Source organism: Dermochelys coriacea, chromosome 8 (genome assembly GCF_009764565.3).
Source record: "Dermochelys coriacea isolate rDerCor1 chromosome 8, rDerCor1.pri.v4, whole genome shotgun sequence".
NCBI lineage: Eukaryota > Metazoa > Chordata > Testudines > Dermochelyidae > Dermochelys > Dermochelys coriacea.
The window spans coordinates 54,896,049-54,920,814 of NC_050075.1; the positions used below are offsets into that span (position 1 = coordinate 54,896,049).

Consider the following 24,766-nt stretch of genomic DNA (forward strand, 5'->3'; position numbering starts at 1 on the left):
TAATAGTGCAGAGCCTTCAACCTGCACATGATGAGATTCCACAACAACTCTTTAACTCGCAGGCTTCCAGCTCAGCCCCTGCAGAAATCAGAATCGTTTAGGCCCTGAAACCCTTGGGTAAAAGCATATTTTAGAAAATGCCAAAAACATCTGTGCGTGGTCCCCTTTCTGGAAAAGCACCATCTGTGCTCTATGCCACTCCAGAGAATGACCCTTGACAACTTTGTCCCTCTCCTCTTCCTGGGATGGAGCTAATCCACCTGCTGCCATCCCACCCCAGGCTGCAATGCTATCAGCTATTTTAGAGCAAGAAGCAAGAAACTCCTCTGTAGACAGTTACATGATAACCTCCCCTGGAAAGCTTCCTCCTAAACCCCACTAGATAGAGGCTGGTTTGTGCTCTGAAGCAGGAAGTTTTACATCCTTTCCAAAACTCTTATTTAGTTTCTTTACATATTTTCTTGGCTAGCTCTGGATATTTCTGTCTATTCCTATTCTGAAGCCTGCTAAACTCGTGGCCTTAATAATATAATATGCCAATGAATTCCATATTGTGCATTGCCTTAAAACGTAGTTTTAGGAAAACAATCCACTGACTGACATCTGTCCCTGGAAGGTCAGCACAAAGCTCAGGCCACATAAGGCCCCATGGTCTAGAACCCAGACCTGTAGAGCCGGCAGATCTAGGCTGCTACCCAGCAGCAGCTGTAACCACTTTGTGCTCCACTTCCCAGGACCTGCTGTGGACAAGACCATGGGAAGTTCCGCCTCAGGGTTTGACAGACATCAGCCCCATGGCTCCTGGTTGGCTCCCTGCCCTATATAAACCTAAGGGGCATTCCAAGAAGTGTCCAGGTATCAGGGTGGATCTTCTGTGGCTTGCCATGACTGTTCTTGCTCTTGAATTCCTGGTTTGACCTCAGCTTGATTTGAACTTCAGTGCCTGGCCTGGGACATCACTATGAACTCCTCTACTATTCCCTGAATCAGGTTAGTCCCTGCTCTGACCTTTGGCCCTGACTGCCCTTGTTGGGACCCTGACAGGCCTGCTCCTGATCCCAACAAATCCCTATGAGGCCCTTCAGATTATATAACTCCAAGAGGTAAATTCTTCACTTATACTGGTGTTTCTCCAGTTCACCTTTACATTTCTCTGCTTAAAATGAATGCTGTTTATTTTTGCCACTTTTATTTCTAGCAAGATCACTGTGAGGAAAGACTGATCACAGGACACACTGCAGGGTTATAAAAGAGATGTGATTATTTATCTAGATTGCATTAAATGAAGTTTCCTGCTTCCCAGATTGGAAAGTACTGGTTATTTAAAAGATGCATTTGTTTTCAGTCATTCACACTGAATAAGTTTAATCATCAATGTTTCAGCTCCTCTGGCATTGCTCCAATCACATACAATTTACATTATTGAAATCAGATATTTTTGTGTTTAGTTTTAAAGGCCTGATTTCAAATATTATTTGCTTTGGGTTTTTTTCTGGCACTTTGAAAACTGACACACACTCCCAGAATTTATTCTTTACATAGGAATGTTTCTAGTTTGTTTGGATTTATGAAATATCCTGCTGATGGAGGTTAAAACTAAGATGCAATCAAACAGCGTTGATCATTAAAAAGATATTATTGGGTCAAACTTGACCTAAAATGTAGGTTTTGTATAATAACAAGAATCATTTACAAAGACTGAGACCAATAGAAAACGTTTCCATTATTTAAACTTGTTTCCATAGGCATGGTATTCTTTAAAATAATAATAATTAATAATTCCCTGCATTGTTTGCAGCCAAAACATTACATCGTTATACCAATACATGGGAACCTGAAAGAGAAAATGACCAAGAATTGTCTCTAAACAAAAGTAAAATGTACTAATCCAGTGGTACTACAACTTTATAATTCTTCAGATCCTTATATGAGAAAGAGAGAGCCCACTCAATGAACATACCTAGCTTCCCAACACCCCCGTCGCCCACCATTTGGTTCTAAGAATGTTTCACTGTGTAGATCACCACTGGTGGTCTATGGAATATTGTTTTACAACATCTGGACCCAAGACTATTTTGACTGTGAAAGAGGTGACAACATCTAATAAACGGCACAAGCAGTGAGGAGTGAAGGTGATTTTTTTAAAATATTTTTTCAGCATCTGTTATCTAAGGTATTTTTTGTAATACAGATAACTTGTTTGTCTAAGAATGTATTCTTTTTTAACCTGATGTCTTCTCTTGAGTGGGGCTTAGCTGCCTCAGGAAAGTCTGACCTCAGATAAGGAGAGGAGTTACTAGTGGAATAGCTGGTCCCAGGCAAAGAGACTTGCAAAGTGCTGCAAATATCAGAGTGGGCCCCAGGAGAAGTAAGGGCGCTGAAGGGTTTCAGTCTTAGTTAAAATAAGTTACACAGAGGATTGTGAAATAGATATTGCGTTATGTACAGGCCATGCAGTCTAGCATAGAGATCTAGATTCTATTTCTGGCCCTGCCACTGACCTGCTGTGTGACCTTGGCCAAGCCATTTCACCTCTCTGTGCCTCTGTTTACACTCCCACCTTCTGACTGTCTTGTCTAGGTAAACACTATAAGATCTTCAGGGCAGAATTTCTCTCTTATAACATGTCTGACCAGTGCAAGCTCCATGGGGCTCTAGCTCAGTACTAAGCTTTACAATATTACTATCAGATCACAATACACAGTCAGTGTTGCAAACCCCTCTTCTCTCTCTGACCAAGAGCTAGGAGAGAGAGATTACAAAGGTCTAGATTGTGACATTGCACTCCATATGCTTTATGAAAATATGCTTATGAATGTGAATACGATGCAACTGGAATATGCTTTATGCAAAAGGTCTCTTGTAAGGTATCATTGCAAAGCTTATAATCTACTGAGTGTGGTCATCTATTTGTTTGCATGTATTATTTCTATCTCTGGAGTTAGGAGAATAAGGTATAAACTTCTATTACTGATGTAAACATATTAAGTGGAAGCCATTAAGGGTGCTTCAGAATCAATGAGCTGTAAATGGCTCTGTTTACTTGCAAACCTTCCTGTGAACATGTGGGCCAGCCCAGGAAGAATGGAGGCTGGGGTCTCACAGGACATGACCCTATCACATGATACTGGAATCCATCTTAAATCTGGTACTTTTCCATTTAGAAGGAGAGGTGGGGACCCAGAGAGACAAAAGATTCCTGCCTTGTGCCAAAGCTATAAAAGGGGGTGGAGCAGGACAAAGAGTCAGCCAGTCATGAGAGAGCCCCTGCTTACCACCTGAGATGTCTGCTGGAACTAACAAGGACTATACCGGGGAAAGGATTGGGCCCAGACTAGGAAGGAGTCCAGTCTGTGAAAGAAGTTTATTGAAACATCTCTGAGGGTGAGATATTACCTGTAATCAGTTTCTTAATGTATTAGGCTTAGACTTGTGTATTTTTGCTTTATTTTGCCTGGTGACTTACTTTGTTCTGTTTGTTATTACTTGAAATCACTTAAATCCTACTTTTTTATACTTAATAAAATAATTTGTGGTGTTTATTAATAAACCCAGAGTAAGTGATTAATACCTGGGGAGCAAACAGCTGTGCATATCTCTCTATCAATGTTATAGAAGGCAGACAATTTATGAGTTTACCCTATATAAGCTTTATACAGAGGAAACTGATTTTATTTGGGGTTTGGATCTCATTGGGAATTGGGTGTGTGGGTGCTGGAGAGGTAACCTGCTGAGCTGTTTTTGGTTAAAGTCTGCAGCTTTGGGGGCGTGACCCAGACCCTGAGTCTGTGTTGCAGCAGGCTTGTGTGTCTGGCTCAACAAGGCAGGGTTCTGAAGTCCCAAGCTGGCAGAGAAAACGGTCTCAGAGATGATTTCAGCACAGCAGGTGACAGTCCCAAGGAGGTCTCTGTGACCTAATCCATCACAGTGTTGCATACCCCTCTTCTCTCTCTGACCAAGAGCTAGGAGAGAGAGATTATAAAGGGCTAGATACCATTTGTTGATAGGACCCATTTCCATATACTGTGTATTTACACACAATGGAGGACATAAAAATAGATGTCTGTGATTCTCGTATTGTGTAATTTGGCCTCTGCCTTCCCAAGGATAACCCATGGCTCATGGGCAGCGAGTATCATAGCCCAGGGGAGGCTAAGCCTCCCCTAACCCAGGCTGTGGCCTTGCCCACACTGTGCCCCGAGGCCCCACCCTCCCTCCTCCTTCTCTCCCCTGAAGCGGGTTGGGGGTCAGGCTGGCGCCCAGGAGCTGGGGCAGCTGGGGTGGCTGGGGCGGGTGGCCTGGGTGGGTAGTCGGGGCACCTCTGGCTGCAGGAGAGGGGCATCAACAGAAGGGGGCAGGGCCGAGGGCTAGTCTCCCCGAAGGGGGGGGTTTACCAACCACCCATGCCAAGGCTGGACATTACCATGAACTACTGAGGGCTGGTCATTTTCTGTCTGGCTATTTAAATACGTTCTCTTGCAGAAAACAGTAACCCGCATATGCTAACATGCTTTATCTTCTTTTTTAGCTTGCAGTACTTTTAGGTCCCAAATGTTGTTTCCCTCCCACAACGCCCAAATAGAGCAAAGAACCAGCAGTTACTAATTAAACAATTTCACGGAGCAATACCTATAACTCAGAACAGCAAATCAGAGATGTGTTTATAGGGTCCTTTCATGGCCACATAGGTGATAGTACATTGAATCAGGTTGGGTCTTCATTCTAAACAGTTGAAATAGTGTGAAATTAAACAATCTGGAGAGTGGTATATTGCACATGATACAGCTACTTTGCCTTTTAGTTCAAGGGTCCGAATGCACTTTGCAGGCATTATTGAATTAAGCCTCCCAACAACTTGCGTGGTAGGTATTTTTACAGATTGGGAGAGCCCAGCCCCCATCAGAAGTGGCAGTGGGGCTGAACCCTATAAAAGGAACTTTTCTCCCAATTGTTTGTGTTATATGGGTGTTGACAAGAAAACACTCAGAATAAAAGTCACTTGCCTTCCCAATTAATCAAGTTTAATTTCCTTGGTACTGGTGATATCAAGATGCTACCAGTTCTTCAGCCAGCCATAGAGAAAGGGGCTTTAAATTGTTGCTGTACATTAATTTTCATGGATTTTGAAAAGCATTTTCATGCATTTCAGATCCACAAATATACATGTCCAGTGAACTTCTTGAAATGTATATGCTGCAGAACTTTGAAAGTGAGACTTTGAAAAAGTCAAAGAAGGATACCTCAATTTCCTACCTAATGAATATTCACTAGTCAGCCATCCAGACATCATATTAGAGGGCCCAGTCCAACCCCAACTAGAAAGTTACCCTTCTGATGATGAATGTAACTCGTGCTGTGACCGTATGTTGACCACTGATTGCTTCCTCATAGCAGAGGCGAGAGTAGAGGTTTAAAAAAAGAAGTAAGGGGAGCACTGAGTGATCAGTTCACCGTCAGCTGACCCAGAAATAGCAGAGCAACTGCAACAGATTTTGGAAGCATGGAAGATTTCCTTGTGGGGGGCAGTGTGTGTATGTTTGCAGGGGAGGGCCCACAGAGGAAACACTCCATTTTTGCTTAAATATAGACTCAGCTATCAGTGATTTTTAGATGAAATGTAGCCCTGAAAGGATAACCCATCTGAGGAAGCATTATCTAGGCATCTGGAGACAACCTGGGCATCCTTAGGTTTATTATCTGCTATCAGGGTTGAGGGAGAAGAGGAAAAAGAAGAGACTTGCGGAAGTCTTAATAAAAGTCCTGACACAGCGATGAGGCGATGAAGTGATGGAATGGTGCAGCCAGTTATCCACGGATGATGATGATATGGAGAAGGAGTGGAGTATCCCAGGTTAACATTGGGAGTGCAGAGCAGCACAGCAGTTCCCATCAAACTAGGAAGTATACCAGTGAGCATGGGAAAGCAAGGTGCGCTCAGAATTGCATACGATGCAGAAGCCGCTACTGTAACTCACCAGGACAGGAATTGTACCCTCTTTCCTGTATGGAAAGTGCCCACCATTGCACGCACTATCATAAACTATACAAAGAGACAGTTCAACTTAATTGCACAGACCTCTCAATCTGGCGCTAATGAGAAAGTTACTTGGACCTTGATGCTGAAGGTGCTCAGTGCCCCAGTATCCAAAGATGAGACTAGGAGCTGTGAGGATGCTCAGAGCCTTGCAGGATTGAGCTCCTAATATGTATTATTCAGTCCTTTGGGGGGCCATATTTCTTCTAACACTGTATCTGTTTTGTATTTGATAAAAGACAGCCTTACTAGAGTCCTCCAAGCTCTTGCTGAATGTGAAGCGAGAAGAGACTGAAAAGCCAAGGGTGGCTTATTCAGTAGTTAGCTAAACTGCTAAAAGCAACTGCTGGAAAGAAACTGGTAAGTCCATTTCAAAATAATCTTTTCTACGTAATGTATAATTAATCTATGGAACTCACAGCCACAGGATATTACTGTGGTGAATTGCTTAGTAACTTTCAAAAAAGGAGTAGACAGCTATTCATAAGAATAGCATCTACAATTACATGAGTGACAGAAAGATGGCAAGGCCTATCAGTTTTCATGGTTTGCTGCATTAGCTGATCATATGATGGGGTCTGTAATAATATCCATCCATGGTACAACATTGCGCATTATGGAGGGTGGTGGGGAAATTACATCTTCCTCTGAAGCTTCCAGCCTGCATTGTGTCAGATACAGGGAAGTGGACCTATAGGTGTCTTCCAGTGTGATAAATTTTATGTTTTCAAGAGAAATCGATGAAAAATTGATACAGGCAAGACCGCTTCAATGTTCAGTGTGAAACTGCAGCTGTGAATATCAGTATGTGAAATGACCCTTCATTTTAGTGCCAACCATGAAAGTGAAAATCACAGCAAATCTGATTGGTTCCAGCTCATTCTGAGCAGAAGATAGTTGTGGTAGCATCTATGTCCCATCAGTAGAGGACAGTCTGCCACCCAGAGGGAACGTGCTCTCTGTTTCCCACTTACCCCACAAAATGCTTATTGCAAACTCCATTTCACCTCTGTCTGTCTTTTCTTTCTTGTCTGATTTCCAAGGAGGGTTAGGAAGGCAGCAGCTGTCTGGGTCTGGGGTGTGTCTACACTGCAAGTAGGATGCAAGCAAAGCAGCACAACTTGAAAACAGCCCTGCAATGAATCGTCTGGATGTTAACACTGCAGATTATGTGGGTTGAAACATTACTCTATAAATACCATACAGAAGATAGATTCTTAACTGGTGTAAATCGGCATAACTCTGTCGTCTTCAGTGGAGCTACACCTATTTACACCAGTTGAGGATCCAGCCCAGAATCTGCATCATGTGGCTACATTTTATTTCAGTTAGACTTTAAATATCAGTGGCAAAAACAAGCTATTTGGCAAACAGAGAAGAATGTATTCCAGTTATTTCACAGCTCCCTTTTGAAAAAATTGTTACTGTCTTGGCTCCACACATGTATTTAAATGCTAAGTATGTAAAAAGAAAACCTGCTGCATGAGCATTTTCCTTTTTCTCCCTCTGGAGTAGCCTGTTTTGCTTTACATCAAAAGTCAAACCACGTGACTGAAATGGGACAGCGTCCTGGTCTGATAGCCCAGAAGAGGCTGTGATGCACAGCTCAGCCAATATCAGCCTGGTCAAATGGTGTCAGTAACATTTTTTTTTTTTTTAAATCCATCCTTTTCCTCTGGCCTAATTTTCCTTCTTAAGTGTTTCTAGTTGCTTTAATTTTTGAGCCATTGTATCACATCAGGGGGAGCACTTTGTAGCTTCTAGCATTTGTAATATTATTCCTTTAGGCAGATGCACAGCTTGAGCAGAGGAGTATGAGAAGCAATGCATTTACAGTCCCAGGTCCTTGGCCATGCCAAAGGAATACACTGTACAGCTTGTGCCAGTGGGGTGGTGTTTGAAGCCAATCTTGGGTTGGCTATGTGCCAGGCTAGTGCCCCAAAGCCATCCAAGAGGCCATTATTGTAGCTGGAGTACAAGGCAGCCCTGGCTGTGCTTCCTATGCCAGCTGCAGGGATGGGGCTGGAAGAGGAGATGCTTGCTGCACTGGTTCTGCACACTGGGGTAATCCTCCTGTGTCAGCTTTAGTACTGCTTTGCACTCTCTGCATGGAGCAGCCACAGCGCAGGGGAGAATCTGCCACCAAGATCGTAATGTGCACGCTAAGGTGATTTCAGGCTACGTTGCTTTGGCTAGGAGGAAGCTGGCAAAGAAAGGAACAATAGCTGCAAGCCCCAGTACTGGCAGGAAAATGGGGTCGATTTAAGACTAAAACAGGCTATTAAAAGACTAAAACAAAAACAACACAACTTGTATGTTTACGGCAACGAGCAGGAAAATGTATTATGCATTATAATCCTAGATACCTGATAAAAATGAAAATACCAATGAAACTAAATGTACACGTGTCATGCTCAATCCTGGAAGAGGAGCAGAGATCTTGGAAACAAAATGGGTTTCTTATGCATTTCCCCTGGTGCTAAGGCACAGTAAAATGTGCTCTCCTCAGCGTGGTCTTGAGCTCAACTAGGGCTGTTGGATTTCCTTCCCAAGCGTAAATTGCTGTGATTCAGATGCTGAGCCTGCCAGGTCACAATGCCACTTGGCTTGGGAGCCTTCTCAAATGCGGGGGGGCAGGACAAACTACCCTGTCGATGGTATGCGCTGTACATAACGTGCATACAGATGCAGGCAATCTGCCTGTGCCAATGTGGATTTGAAAACATTTCACCTTGACTTTGAAGGGCCAAATTTTGGCTCCTTCTGTGTGTGTGTCATCCTACTGGAATCCGTGGGACTGCTTACATAAGGGAAGTGAGCATGATTTGAACCACAGTGGCTTCTACTTCCCAGATTGCCATATGGTAGCCCTGTCATCTTCTATACTTCAATTATTTGTATTACAGCAGCACTTCAGAGGCCCACTTGGGGCTCTGGGACCCTTTTGAGCCAGGTATTTTACAGACACAACTATCCTACACTGAAGAGCTCACCATGTAAATAGCCAAGGCTAGCAAAGGATGGTAGAGGAAATACTAATCAGGTGACATGCCCAAGGTCATGCAGTAAGTCAGTGGCTGAGCTGGGAATAGAACCTCTGTCTCATGACTCAGTTTAGTGATCTAGCCATAGACCCCACTGCCTCACCTCACTTCCACCTGCTACCCACTGAGTCAGTGTTGAAACTTGAGAAGTCACTACAGTGACACACTGGAGACTTGCAGGCCTGTCACCACAACCGTGTCTCCTCTGACTGGACAGTTCAGCAAACACCCAGCTTTCTTCAAGAATCTATCCCCAGCACCTGCTTTCTTCAGAAGAGACCATTGACAACATCTTTGCACCGAAGAAGGCAACTGGAGGCAAAGATTTTCCTTTCAGACTCACAGACCCAGCTGCAAGATCTTGGAAACAAAACGGGTTTCTTATGCATTTCCCCTGGTGCTAAGATACATAAAATGTGCTCTCCTCAGGGTAGTCTTGAGCTCAACTTGGGCTGTTGGATTTCCTTCCCAAGTGTAAATTGCTGTGATTCAGATGCTGAGCAATTCGTGACACACTTCCCCTGGGAAGGAAGAATCCTGTTTTGTATGCAAAGGGAAGTTTCTCCTTGTTTGGATTTTCCTTTTGCCAGCCTATCTCCCAAACCAGAAAACAGCGTGAATCTCACTGCACCCCTATACTGGGATCAACCCTTGGGCATTGCTCATGGTAGCATCCTCCAATGACAAAATGTCTTAGGATTGTTCTGCCATGGTGACCAAAAGATAAAACTGTATCTATGAATCTTGTGCTCAGACCCATTGCAGGAAACCAGCCCCCACTTGAAAGGGAGAAAACAAAGGTGAGCACCAGCCAAACCACTGAATCACGAAGTCTCGCAGGGAGCTGACTTAAGACCAATAGTTTTAATAGCATAGCTGCTTAAAGGGGACTGGAATTCTGCCTTGGGCATGATTTTTCAGAGGTATTGAGCACATGCAGGAGTTCTGGGGGCTGACAGCACTCCTGAAAATCAGGTCCCTAATGAGAGGGTGCCTTTGGATGCTGAAGTGGGCCTTCTGTGTATCTGAGTCCCATGCTGAGTTGTCTGCTCTTTTAACACCTTCCAGTCTTTCCATAGCTGCTGGGAATTGTTTCAGCTGTCTGGGCCTGGCTCATACCACATCAGTGAGGCAAGCAGAGAAATCAAGTCAGGGGGACAAAGCAGGTCAGTGGCAGGAGCAGAACCCAAGCATTTTGACTCCCTGCCGAGTACCCTGGGCACTAGACCATGTTGCCTCTCAAGGAGCCTCGCCCTCCTTGATCTTTGTGTGGTGGAGGCCCTTGGAGCATGGATTGCCCCTTTTCTGCATAGAAAGGAGACTCTCACCTGCAGGGCACTGTCCCTCTTCCCCCGCCCCCCCCCCGACCCAGCACAATGTGCTCCGTGGGCCTGGGGGCTTCCCAGGGAGGAGAGGTGGGCTGGGCCAAGGTAAGTGTCAATCTCCCTCTTGTCCCTGTGGAGTTTACAAGGAACGGCTAATATGCCCTGGGTCTATAGTGTCTTTTCCATGCAGCCCCTTCTGCAACAGGGGTTCCTCTTTAGTGGGAATCCCAGGATAGGTGTGGCCAGGTGGAGTCCCTGCTAGGGTGACACTAATGGAACTGCTAGGGACCAGAGCTGCCATAGCGCCTCTATGAAGATGGTGCTGGCCTCCCATTGACCCCTGGGATCTCTGCAGACCCCAGAAAATTGGAGGGCCTGGGGGGAATGGTCTGTACCATGACAGGGCGCACAATCCACATCCCTGCCTTGTGGAACTTGAGGGAATCTCCACAAGAGATGTTTGCAAAGACTTCCTCCCCTAGCTCCCCCCGTACACGCATTTTACCACAGGGAGGGGTGATCCAATGCCATCATTTTCTATGACCAAATAAGGCTTTTTAGCTATTATTGGCCTGAGTCTGCTCGCACTTACATGTGCACAAGTCAGGCTAACTCCACCGATGTCCAGAGCATGATGCCAGTGGGAGTGAGACGAGAACTAAGTCCACTGGTTTAAATGGCCATACAGTGGACAGCTTTATATACCAAACGCTGCTTATTCTAACTGCGCCTGCACCATAGATGTGCCTGCCACTTTGAAATGCAGACAAAGATGGTCCCCCTTGCCCCAAAGCGCTTACAGAAACGCTATTCTCCTCTATTGTTCACGGAAGTATTAGAAACCAGTTACTTCCCAGCCAGAAGAGGCTAAAGCTTTCAGGGAAAGAGAGGAGAGAAGGATGCTTCCATGCAGTCACCCCAGACTTATCCAGGCTGAAGAAGAGATGCTTGGACAACTTCCCCACATTTGTTGGCTACACTAGACAGAAATGTGATGCATTACTAGGATTAGAAGCATATGTAGGGTGATTTGTGCTCACATGCACAGGGTTGGACTGATTTTCACATGTGGGGGTCAAGAAGGAAATGCCCCCACTCTCTTGGGGTTTCACCTTCCTCTGGAGCATTGAACTGGGATCAGGGGTTGGGCGTATCCCACACCAGCAATTTCCAGTACCAACAAGGGGCCGTGGGAATTGCTGGAGCTCTAATCCTTCCCATGTTTTCTCCATTGTTCTCTGTCCGTAGTTTTCAATGGTTTGGATTTCAGTGGCAGTTTCTCCAAAGCCCCACTAATGGTACACCCAGAGAATTGTAAGGAATGCATCTCCCCAGTTGTGGGCCTGAGTCTACGCTCTGTTACCCCACTTCATTTCCACTGAACTGAACAGTATATAACCCAGTATAAAACTGGGTGCAACGAGGTGGAGAATCAGGCCTATCTGTCTGTGATGTACCCAATAGCTGCTAGCGTCACATTACCATCTTGTGCTCTATCGATTGATTGAGATCACTTTGTATAAAGGATTCAGACATGAAATGCAAGGGAAAGACAAGCCAGCCTGACAGATGCTTTTAGGTCTTATATTCAGGACCACTGTCAGGCATACGTGGCTGCGTAGGGCACTGAAAATTTGGGGCACCACCAGGAGCATAGGTGCCAACTTCTCATCTTGCTGAGGGGTGCTCGACCCCATCCCCTCGCTCCAGGCCCTGCCCCCACTCCACCCCTGCCCCCAAGCCCCTGCCTGTTCCCGCCCCTGCTACACCCCTGCCCCACCTCTTCCCCACTTCCTCCCTGAAGCATGCCCTCTCCCTGCTCCTCCCCCCTCCCTCCCAGAGTTTGAACGCTGCAAATCAGCTGTTTGCAGCATTCTGGAAGCACTGGAGGGAGGAGGGGGAGTTGGTAAGCATAGGGCCACTAGCGCACAAGAGGCACAGGGGGAAGGGGCAGAAGGGGAGCTTGGTGCCGGTGGGTGCTCTGCACTCACTAAATTTTCCCTGTGGGTGCTCCAGCCCCGGAGCCCCACACACGGAGTCTGTGCCTCTGACCGGGACAGCAGGGGGGGTTGGCTCCCGCACACCCAGCATGTGCTGCAGTCTCCTTACTAGGCAGAAGGCAGGGGCCATATTCACCGAGCTGAATGCACAGACATAGGGGCACCAGTATACGAGCACCAGTATTCACAGAGCCGAATGTGCCAACATAGGGACACCAGTTTAATAATACTGTGTAGGGCCCCATAAATCCTAAGGATGGCCCTGCTCACATTGCTGAGAAAAATCTCCTCTTTTAGGTTTCTGAGTGCCCTTCACAGGATGGGAATTTTGCTTGTGGTCATGTGCAGATACTATCACAATTGAAGTGAAAGTAGGAAAAGGGAAATGTTAACATCTTGTTCAGGACATGGGATTTCACAAGCTGCGTTCTGAGAAGAGATCATTTGATTCAGCTGTTTTTGTAGTTCAGTCATCTCCATCACTAAGAAAACCCTATTTTTAAAACTCGAGATTAAAATAACAAAACAAAGAAACTCTCCATCTCCTTCCTGTTCGTTACTTACAAAACTTAGTCTCTTTATCTTAGAAGCCTATTTACATAATGTAACATTTCAGTGGCTCCCCTTCGATGGGCTGCTTTGACTAATCAAAGTGCAGCCCGCTGGGATTTTTAATTGCTGGAATTTTCTTTGAACTGTGCTGCAATGGAGTTTTTACTTTGGGCAGTGGAGCACTTTCTTATTTCTTCAGTAAAAATGTTTCAGATCTAATCATTTGGTCAGGAGATAGCTGGCATGTACTCACCATTAGTAGGTACATAGATGAATAGATATGGGCAGAAATTCACTTCACATTAGACAAAAAGAAAAAGAAGAGGGTTGGAGTTGTGATTCACTGCCAATGTGAATGTGAACTAGAGGGTGCCACGTTCTGCTCACCATATTGCCTCTGATGCCACAATCCCAATGGCTTATTTTGTAACTGTCTGGAAAATAAATGTACTTTAAATGGGGAGTAGGAGTGGGGCTGAGAGATTCATCTTGGATAAAAAAAAAAAATCTTTAAAGCACCTAAGTGACATAGGCTCTAGACTGCCAGAATCTGGGACTGGATGACAGGGGATGGATCATTCTATAATTACTCTGTTCTGTTCATTCCCTCTGAAGCATCTGGCACTGGCCACTGTTGGCAGATAGGACTAAATGGACCAGTGGTCTGAGCTGGTATGGCTGTTCTTATGTTATTATGTAAGCTCCTAAGAGAAAAGCATTTCTCTCTTGCAAAAACAGGGTTATATCAAATAGAATCTTACAATAACCCAACATGCAGGAGATTACAAAGGTTGTGTGCATATGGATGTCATAGATGTAATTAAAATAATGAGTTAGTTAGTAAAGTCTCAATGGGAAAATCTGTAGGAGAAAGTTCTGCAAGAAGGAAGGAAAATGCACCAGATTCCCCTTGCAGCGTTCTCTCCAAAACATTCTGTCAGGGATTTGCCCCATGCACAAGGAACAGGTGGGCCACCCACAGATCCTGAGGTATAAGGAGAGACCTGGGCCTCCCACTGGCACTGGGCCTCTCTGCCCCCAGGCAGCTGGGCTCCACTGAACCCACACTACCAGGGGCATCTTCCATCAGTGGCTGCCTCTGGAACTCCCCATGAATAGGGCTTCCACAGCCTGGGGAAAAGTCAGGGAGATCAGAATAAAGCTGCGCTAACGTTTATGTGCTTTCCCTGTGGATTTAGGGGTGGACAATATATGCATCCCAACCCATCATCCCCTAGCCCTGTAAAGGCCTTGCCCAGGATCCAGGGAATTCAGGAGAGGGGGTGCTGTGGAAGCAGCTGATCCTCCCACCTTTCTGGCTGTAGTATGATGAGTGGAACTGGAAAAAGAGGGTTGAGTTTCAGGAGGAGACCCGGTTTGGTGGGTCACTAGAAGCTGTGGAATGCAAGCTGAGGCCAGGTTGCTATTAAACAGAGGCCTCTTACTCTACAGGTAATACTGCCTTCTATGCATGCTCAATAAAGATCTCTTTCCTACAGCTCTGCCTGTTTGCTGTATTCCTTATGGCTAAAGAAAGACTGGGAGAGCTTCATGTAAATCTTGGTAGGGTTAGCTGGCTCCATGCTTTGATAAATTTCTAGTGTCACATCCTAGATCATTTAACATTTCAATGTACTTTTCACCATCTATGCAGTTTGTTTACATTTAACTTCACACTCTGCTGGAGATTTAAACTAGACTTGTGGGTTGGACTTTCGTTTCTCATCAGCTTCACTTCCTGGTTCTCGTGCCCTTAGCAGGCTACTGTTACATGGGGATCACCTATGATAGAGGGGAATGATTTAATTAAAAAGCAAACACACTCTTGTCAGCTGGAAGCTTGCCAATTTTTGCATTGTTTTGTTAGTGATGCTGCACAGATTATATTTTTGCTCTTGACATTGATCGTACCATTTGTCCTTTGGTGGCATATTAATATAAAGGAGGTGATGGGGAACTGTGATATAGACAGATCCCCTTCACAGCTGTTGGCTTTCTTGTCTGGGCACCTCAGGGTGTGGTCAATGGGCATATCTCTCTTTGCAGCTGCCCCATTCTTTTGCATACAGAATTGCAATCAGCTGGGGATGAATTAGAAGTAGGCTTTGCCTCAGAAGTTCTGCTTCTTACAGTATTACATATACTATGCAGAGCTATCCAAATGCCACACAATGTTTTGCTGAGTATTAACTTGAAATGAAAACTGAATTCAATTAAGTTCAATGGAACCACCCTATGCACGTGACTTAAGGCAAGCAGGTATATGGCTTTTAATGTCTAATATTTGAGGTCTTTTCCATTTGTTTTTAACTGAGGACTTTGTTCTGAGACTCGCATTCAATTGCATACTGTTGTGATTTTTGCATAGGGTCTGTTTTCATGTAGTAATGCCTGTTTTGGAATATAAAGGAAACCTGATTTCACTTAAATTAAAAAGAACACAAATATCTCTATGAATTTTAGATTTTATAAAACAAGCCCCTCCCTCCCCCTTCCCCTGCTTATAAATAAAGCTGAAATTTGGATCCTAAGCAAAGTGGACAATATTCCTTTAAATATACAAAAGGCAACTCAAACACTGTGACTCAGACTACATACACATTTCAGAGTACGTATAACATTACAAACAATTCAAGGTGTGTTTTCAGAGCTATTATGGTGTTATCAGAACCACTTCATATGGGTGGGTGCATAGCCTTATACCTCAGCTGCATTATACCTGCATCTATTAAACACATATATATAAAGAAAATTAAACTTGGCTAGGGTTAAGAGCCTGACCCTGCAATTTACAAAGTGTGGCCAGAGCCCTGCTGAGGTCAGTGGGACTTGCCATAGTTATGGGGATCTGTCCCAGTGGAGGATGTTGTAAAATGCATGGTTGTGAGAAAATCACAACCACCTGAAAATCTGCACCTAAGGAGGAAGCTCCACGTTAAACTCAAGTGACTGGTGAAGAAAGGACCCAGTCGACAATAGCACGCATCAGAAAAAGACACCCTAGCCCTAATCCTCCAGCCAAACTCACCTGGGCTTTGGCCTGAGTAGAAGACTACAGGATCCAGCTCCACAAGTGAAAGAATGAGTATCAGCCTTTGCCTGGCATTTCCTCTCTCTGTTAGTTGTATTTTAAGCAGATATAATTTCTCTGATATTAAAGAGCAAGTGTTTCCTATCAGGTTTATGAGGGCCATTTCTTTACCTGAGAGAGGAAGATGGTCTCTTGAATACACATTTAGTTAGTTGTTTGGAACATGTTATTTACAGGAAGCAGCACTGTTCTGCTCTTTGTTGAGGACAGAGTCAAAGGAGCCACAGAAACTAAGAGCCAAATCCTGCTTGCCTAGCTCACATGATTACTCCCACTGACTTAGTGGGGTGGCTTCCATGAGTAAGATGACCAGGATGTGGCCTTAAAAACCCAGTTCTGTAACCCTTGCTCACAAGAGCAGTCCTTACTTGCTATGAGAGTTCTCAGCCCTTATTCATGCAGTAATCCTACTGGGGTAAGTATGGGCCGATGGTTAAGTAAGGGTTGCAGAACTGGGTCCAAATTTATAATGTATTCATAGATTTTTAAGTCCCGAAAAGACCTATCTGACCATGTGGTCTAACCACCCACATAACGCAGACCAAAGAGCCTCCCCCAATAACTTTTGCACCAAGCCCATAACTTCTGATTGAGCGACAGCATATCTTTTAGAAAGTTACCCAGTCTTGAATTAAAGACTCTCTCTGAAGGAGAATCCATCACATCCCTAGATAAGTTATTCCAATGGTTAATTCCCCTCACTTTAAAATGTGAGCATTATTTCTAGTCTGAATTTGTCAAGCTTCAATTTCCAACCACTGGATCTCATTCTACCATTTTCTGCTAAAGAGCCTTTTATTAGCAGCAATCTCCTCCCTGTGTGGGTATTCACTGATAAAATGAATCTCTTAACTTTCTCTTGGATAAACTAAATAAACTAAGTTTATTTAGTCTCTCACTAGAAGGCACATTTTCTACACCTCATATCATTCTTGTAGCTCTTTTCTGAACCCTTCCCAATTTTTCAACATCCTTTTTGAAGTCTGGACACCAACAGTGGACACAGTATTCCAATAATGGTTTCAATAATCCCAGGTACATAAGGTATACCACCTCTCTACTACTATTTGATAGTCCCCCCGCTTATACATCCAAGGATCACATATGCTCTCTTAGCTACAGTATTGCACTGGGAGCCCATGTCCAATTGGTTATCCACCATGATCCCTAAGAGCTTTTCAGAGATGCTGTTTTCCAGGATACAATCCCCCATCTTATAAATATGACTTACATTCTTCGTTCCTAGGTGTTTGACCTTGCATTTTGCTGTGCTAAAATATATGTTGTTCAAATGAGCCCACTTTACCATAGCTGACCTGGTCCCATCACTAATGACACAAAAATTGGTGGAGTAGTAATCTGCAAATTGTACCAGCAATTATTTTATATTTTCTTCCAGGTTATTGATAAAGATGTGGAATAGCAATCAGCCAAGAACAGATTCTTGTGGGACCCTGATAGTAACATCCCCACTGGATGACACTTTCCCATTTACAGTTGCTTTTTGTGATCAATCAGTTCAACAAATTTTAATCCATTTAATATGGGATGCATTGATATTTTTTTAAACTTTGATTTTTTTCATCAGAATGTCATGTAGGACTAAATGCCATATAGAAGTCCAAGTACATTATGTCAACACAGTTACCTTTATTAACAAAAACTTATCTCATCCAAATACCAAAACAAGTTTGACAAGACCTATTTTCCATAAAACCATGTTGATTAGCAATGGTTAATGCTATCATAATGCTATCATCCTTTGATTCCTTGCTGACTGCATCCGATGTTAGCCTATCTATTATTTTGCTCAGGACTGATGTCAGACTATAGTTTCCAGGGTCAACCTGTCTACCCTTTTAAAATATTGGTGCAACGTTTTCTTTTTTTCAGTCCTCTGGAACTTCCCCTGTGATTCAAGATTTGTTAAAAATCAGCTACAATAGTTCTAAGCGCTCCTCAGCAAATTCTAAAAGAATATTTTTGGGTGCAAGTTATCCACTTCTCCTGATTTAAAAATGTTTAACCTTAATAATTACTGTTTAGCATCCTTCCTAATTACTGATGGAACAGAAAGTACTACTGTATCATTGTAAGATATGAATACATCCTCAAGATTCTTTCTGAATACAGAACAAAAATATTGACTATTTCTGCCTTTTCTGGACCAGGATTGATAAAATTTACCATCTTGATCTAGTTTCTGAGTTGCACCATTACTAGAATTTCATGTGTTCCTGATGTATTTAAATAACTTCTTCTTGTTCTTTAATCATACTGGCCACAGATTTATTCACTGATGCTTTTAGCTTTCCTTATCAATCACCTGCATTTACTAACTGCCAATTTGTATTCATTACTATCAGCATCCACTTTTTCTATTTGTTATATAAATTTATTTATTTATTGTTATTTTCATCTTTCGTTTATGACTGCAGCATTGTAAGGGTATTCGTTTTTCACTCAATAAAACATTCTTAAACAATTTCCAATTATTCACATTTTTATGTTTAAATATTTCCTCCCACCCAATTTTGCTCATAATTGTTTTCAGCTTTGGGGAACTGGCCATTTAAAAGTACCAAGTATATTATTGGTGAGGACTATATTCTGTTTGCACATAGTAAAAGAAATTAAATTGTGATCACTTGCATCTATGGAACAATCAGTTTTTAGTTTGGTTATCAATTCATCTTTCCTCATCAGAATGAGGACTAATACTGAACAACTAAGTTAGTTGCATTATTTTGTGTATTAGAAAGTAATTGATAACTTTTAGAAACTCCAAGTATGTTTTACCAGCATTGGCATGAGACCTCTAGCATATATCCATCAGACTGAAATCCTCCATGATATTGCATTTTTTCTTTCCACACATTATTGATAGATGATTAAGGAGTTGCTCTTTCTGTTCCTTGGTCTGATTCGATGGTGTATAGCAGACCCGCCCCCTCTCCCCAGTCTCCCTGTCTTGTGATTTATCAGTTACTGTATTGATCCATAAGCATTTCAGGTGCTGTCCTTCTGAACTGTCAGTAATTCTAAAGACGGTAACACACATCTTTGATGTATCATGCCATTCTCTCCCCTTCTGTCCATTCTTTGTTCTAAATTGTGAGTTTCCAGTAATTTTAACATTTCAGTCATCTGAATCATCCCACAAGGTTTCACTAATACAAATCAGATCTAATTCCTTTTGTTTGTCACCCAGGCTTCTAGCTCTTAGTATTTTAGTTGGCTCTTTGTTTAATACTCTGGTCTCTCACACACAAGAGCTGGATCTGACACCTTGGTCCAGTATCACATTTTCCAGACAGATAGGAAATGAAAATGCCACAGAGACAGTACACTTAGTTCCTATGAGAGAGAATCCCCCAGAGAATAAGTGGCATGATGCATTCCAAAAGATGTTCTAGCCACATGTGAGGCCATGTTTGGTGTGTGTCTCTGGGTGTGGTGAATCAGGGGAAATTAAAATGGGAGAATCCAAGAGCATGAAAAGATGCATCAAGAACCTGCTAGAAAAATAGTACTTAATGGTTCTCATTATGGTCTGTTGTGTAGGTACAAACTGAGCATTGGTTTCCACCCTTTCTCTGCACGGTAAAGTGGTATCAAACAGTTCTCAAAATATCTTTTTGCCCCATACAGTGGCTTTGCTTTGAATTTCTTTACACATTATCTTAAATGTCGTTGTTTAAAATAAGACACAATCCGGTTTTGTGGGTAGGTGGATCATTTCAAAGGGAATGTTGCTCAGTTTCTAATGTAAATGTGATGGTGGGAGGAAGGGGGGGTATGAGTGTGCAGATCTCTCCAGACCCATATTTAAGAACTTCGGGGCAAATTAGAGTCTAGAAGAGCATTTTTGGACAATAGAGTTGTAGATAGAGCCCTGTGTAAATAAAGGAAGAGCTAGTGGATTCTTACTCATCTCTAGCTGTATATATGCATACAATTTATACTGAATTAAAAGAGGTTGTGAATAGTACCCACATCTATTAACCTGACTTCACTCATGTTTATCCCTTCAGGGAGACAAGGTGGGTGAGGTGATATCTTGTATTGCATCAACTTCTGTTGGTGAGAGAGACAAGTTTTGATGCTTTCACAGAGCTCTTCTTCAGGTCCTTTGGGAATATTATGGGCCCTTTCTCTAGAGCAGTAGCAGGAACTTGTTCAGTTTCATTAATCCTTCAATGAGATGTTTAGCTACAGTGATGTGTAATCAGCCCTTAAAAATGCCAGGACTTGCTAGCTAACATCACCTTGTTCCCTTACACCCCTGCCAACACCAGTCTGAGTGTGCTTCAATATATCACATATCAGGCTCTTACCAGCAGGAAGGAGATTTCAGCACCTGCTTGCGGACAGCGCCCAACCCTCAGCATTGGTCTCTCACCTGCACCTGGCACTTGCTCTCCTAGTGACGCCAAACAATAGCCTCTGACAGCTCTTCTGACACCAGCCAGCAAGCAGCAAACCCACCCTGGGCATGGTGCTCCTAGACCCCCAGCAGGGAAGCCCCCTTTTTTCCTGCTGACAGCTGATCCCACACAGCCAGGGAAACCTATTCCCACCCTAGTGCCACCAGCTCCAAGCCAGGCAGGGCTCCTCTCCCTTCCTGCTGCCACCTGATCCCATCCAGTCATATAACCCACCCAACCTCCATAGACACCAAAGCTCAAACAGCAGCTTCTCCTCCAGAGGCCCCTGTCCAGTCCAGCAAACACCCATTTGAACACCCTCCCCCTGTCCACCCTACTCACCCCAAATCCCATGCAGCCATGAAATCTTCATCTGACTGACACCGAGCCCCTAAAGAATCAACCAATGCCACATCTCCTGCCCACTCCCACCCCCAGGGAGATTCCCCCCCCACACACACATGCCAGATTGATCCCCCTGCCCATCCCACTAACAAAAGTTTCCTGTCCCCAAAGCCCCTGCAGCTCCCACCCTCAGCCTAAGCAGGCAGAGCCTGGCTGCCCCTGGCACTGATGGCCCCCTGCCTGAGTACATGCCTGACAACTAGCCATTGCACCTCCAGCCTGCCCTGGGCTCTCTCTCACCAGTGACCCCTGCCATGGTCCTAGCCCTGCCAAGCCAGCCACGCAGGGCAGCCCTGCTCGCTAGGTGCCCAAGTAGGGTGACCAGGTGTCTGGATATTAGGGGCTTTCTCTTATATAGGCAACTATCCCCCCTGGAGATAAGTGTCCCCATTTTTCACCCTTGCTATCAGGCCACCCTCGCCCCAAGCCCAGGGCTGGTGCAATCCAGCTTCCCTGCGCCCCGGGCATGTGGCCTCCCCGCAGCACAGGCCGGCTCCGACGCAGCCAGCATCCTCCCTGATGGCCCGGCGCCAGCAAATTCAATCGCACTGAAAAAATCCCGGGGCGGGGAGCGGGCGGGGGGCCGGACTCACCGAACATCTGGATGTGCCCCTTGGTGATGGGGTTGAAGCTGCCGCAGGACAGCAGGATAACGTGGGTCTTGGTGGTTTCGGTCATGGTGCTGCTTTCCTGCCAGCTCGCTCCAGCCTCTTTTTGTGTCTCGGTGTGTCTGCGGAGGGAGGAGGGAGGCGAGTCGCAGCCGGCGCTGTGGGCTCCAAGGAGCTGAGCCAGACGCAAGCAGCATCTCTCCCCGCCTCCTTTAACGCTTTCAGCGCCAGAGTGGGGCTGCTGGAGACCCACGCACACACCAGAGAGGGGCTGCTGGACACACACACCCCCACGCACGCCAGAGGGGGGCTGCTGGACACACACCCACCCACCCACTCCAGAGAGGGGCTGCTGGAGACACACACACACACACACTCCAGAGAGGGGGTGCTGGAGACACACACCCCCACGCACGCCAGAGAGGGGCTGCTGGACACACACACCCCCACGCACGCCAGAGGGGGGCTGCTGGACACACACCCACCCACACACTCCAGAGAGGGGCTGCTGGAGACACACACTCCAGAGAGGGGCTGCTGGACACACACACACACACACACTCCAGAGAGGGGCTGCTGGACACATACACACACACACACACACACACCAGAGAGGGGGTGCTGGAGACACACACCCCCACGCACGCCAGAGAGGGGCTGCTGGACACACACCCACACACACACTCCAGAGAGGGGCTGCTGGAGACACACACACACACACACTCCAGAGAGGGGCTGCTGGACACACACACACACACACACCAGAGAGGAGGTGCTGGAGACACACACCCCCACGCACGCCAGAGAGGGGCTGCTGGACACACACCCACCCACACACTCCAGAGAGGGGCTGCTGGAGACACACACACACACACACTCCAGAGAGGGGCTGCTGGAGACACACACACCAGAGAGGGGGTGCTGGACACACACACCCCCACACACACCAGAGAGGGGCTGCTGGAGAGACACACACACACCAGAGAGGGGATGCTGGACACACACACCCCCACGTACGCCAGAGAGGGGCTGCTGGACACACACCCACCCACACACTCCAGAGAGGGGCTGCTGGAGACACACACACCAGAGAGGGGGTGCTGGACACACACACCCCCACACACACCAGAGAGGGGCTGCTGGAGACACACACACACACCAGAGAGGGGATGCTGGACACACACACCCCCACACACACCAGAGAGGAGCTGCTGGACACACACACCCCCACGCACGCCAGAGAGGGGCTGCTGGACACCCCCCCATGCACACCAGAGAGGGGCTGCTGGACACACACACCCCCACGCACACCAGAGTGGGGCTGCTGGACACACACACACACCAGAGAGGGGCTGCTGGACACACACACCCCCACACACACCACAGAGGGGCTGCTGGAGACACACACACACACCAGAGAGGGGATGCTGGACATACACACATCCACACACTCCAGAGAGGGGCTGCTGGAGACACACACACACACACACCAGAGAGGGGCTGCTTGACACACACACCCCCCACGCACACCAGAGAGGGGCTGCTGGACACACACACCCCCACGCACACCAGAGAGGGGCTGCTGGACACACCCACACCCACACACTCCAGAGAGGGGCTGCTGGGGACACACACACGCACACACTCCAGAGAGGAGCAGCTGGACACAGGGACACACCCCAGAGAGGGGCTGCTGGAGACAGACAGACAGACACCCACCCCCTAGAGAGGGGCTGCTGGTGCCTGGAGATATATTCACTCACCCATGCACACCCGGCAGGGGCTACTAGCAGCTGGTTCACATTCACATACATACCAGAGAGGGGCAGCTGGAGACTGGACCACACTCACACCCAGAATTACCTGTGGCACCAGGATCTTTCTGGAGCCAGCCAAATTAAAATGCCTGAATAGAGAACAAGTCTAGCCACTCACTACCCCCAAACTCTGGCACACCCCAGTGCATCAGCACCACAGAACTCAGGACCCAGCACGTGACTCCTGCCAGAGCCCTACAATTTTTGCCCTTACCACCCAAAGAGCATGGTATGAGTACAAAACAAGCATAGTTGTTCCTGCTGCACTAAAATATCCCAAACCATGATGTAGCCCAGCATATGAATGCCACAAACAAACAACCCAACAAACTACATATCTGGCAGCTGGATCTTCAAAATGTTAGGCCTCAAACCCCAGTATGTACAATCTAAATAGAAAACAGGGTCTAGCCCCTCCTACTTTGCTAGGAAAATACAGACCTTGATGCAGCCTGGCCCAGAGCCCTGGAAAAACGCACATCTATTAAGATCCAATGGTTGGAAGATGAAGCTAGTCAAATTCAGACTGGTAATAAAGCATACATGTTTAACAGTGAGGGTAATTAATCATGGGAACAATTTACCAAGGGTCGTGGTGGATTTTCCATCACTGGCAATTCAAGATCATGATTAGATTAGACTGTTTTTGGAAAAACATGCTCTAGTTTAAAAGGAGTTATTCTGGGCAGGGTCTGTGGCCTATGTTACGGGGGGCCAGACTAGTCACTTGATGATCAGAATGACCCCTTATGGCTTTGGAATCTGAGCCAATGGATCCTGCCAATTTTTACTCCAAACTCTACTGAGGGGAATGTAGCAGCTCCCAGAGCACCAACCCCCCGCCCTCCTCCCCGACTCCTGTTGCACACTAGCACAGTAGCACCACAATAATATTTATTATTTGTATTACAGCAGTACCTAGGGGCTCAACTGAGGCCAAGGCTTCATTGTACTAGGCTCTGTACACACAGTAATAGACAATCCACACACACTCACACCCCACTACCACCCCCAGAGAAGGGCTGCTGGAGACTGGATTCCCCCCTCGTATACACACACCTGGGAGTGGCTACGGAAGACAGGCTTCCCCTCCCACAACACCACACAGCCAGCAGGAGCTGTTGGAGACAGATCCCCACACATACACCCCAAGAAGGGGCTAATGGATGCTGAATTTCATACACACACACACACACACACACACCTAGGCGGGGCTGCTGGAGTCTGGGTTACATACAGCATAAAGGTGGTTCTGGAGACTGGATCTTTTCTCCCTCCCATCCCACCCCCCCTGCCCGCCGGGACTGGATTACACGTATACACTCACACCAAGGTAGGCTACAGCAGGCTGGATTCAAACACTCACAAATGCTCTCCCTTGCCCCTCCAGCTCAAGGGTATCTCTACCCCTTTAATTCCTCCTAACACCAGGGAGATTCTATCTGCTGCAAGCAGCTTCCTTC

At 45.8% G+C, this 24,766-nt stretch overlaps 1 protein-coding gene across 2 annotated transcripts in view; it reads right to left on the minus strand.

Moving 5' to 3' along the window:
* NMNAT2 (nicotinamide nucleotide adenylyltransferase 2) overlaps positions 1-23,795 on the minus strand; it is a 78,368-nt gene extending 54,573 nt beyond the window's left edge. Inside the window, exon 1 of one of the 2 annotated variants that reach the window (XM_043491058.1) lies at positions 23,745-23,795. In XM_043491058.1, coding sequence (XP_043346993.1) covers positions 23,745-23,784 — 40 coding nt within the window. In that variant the 5' untranslated portion in view covers positions 23,785-23,795. Of the gene's footprint in view, positions 1-21,471; positions 21,680-23,744 lie in introns of those variants that run through there. The other variant, XM_038411903.2, reaches the window with a different exon arrangement.
* Positions 23,796-24,766: the final 971 nt, after the last annotated feature.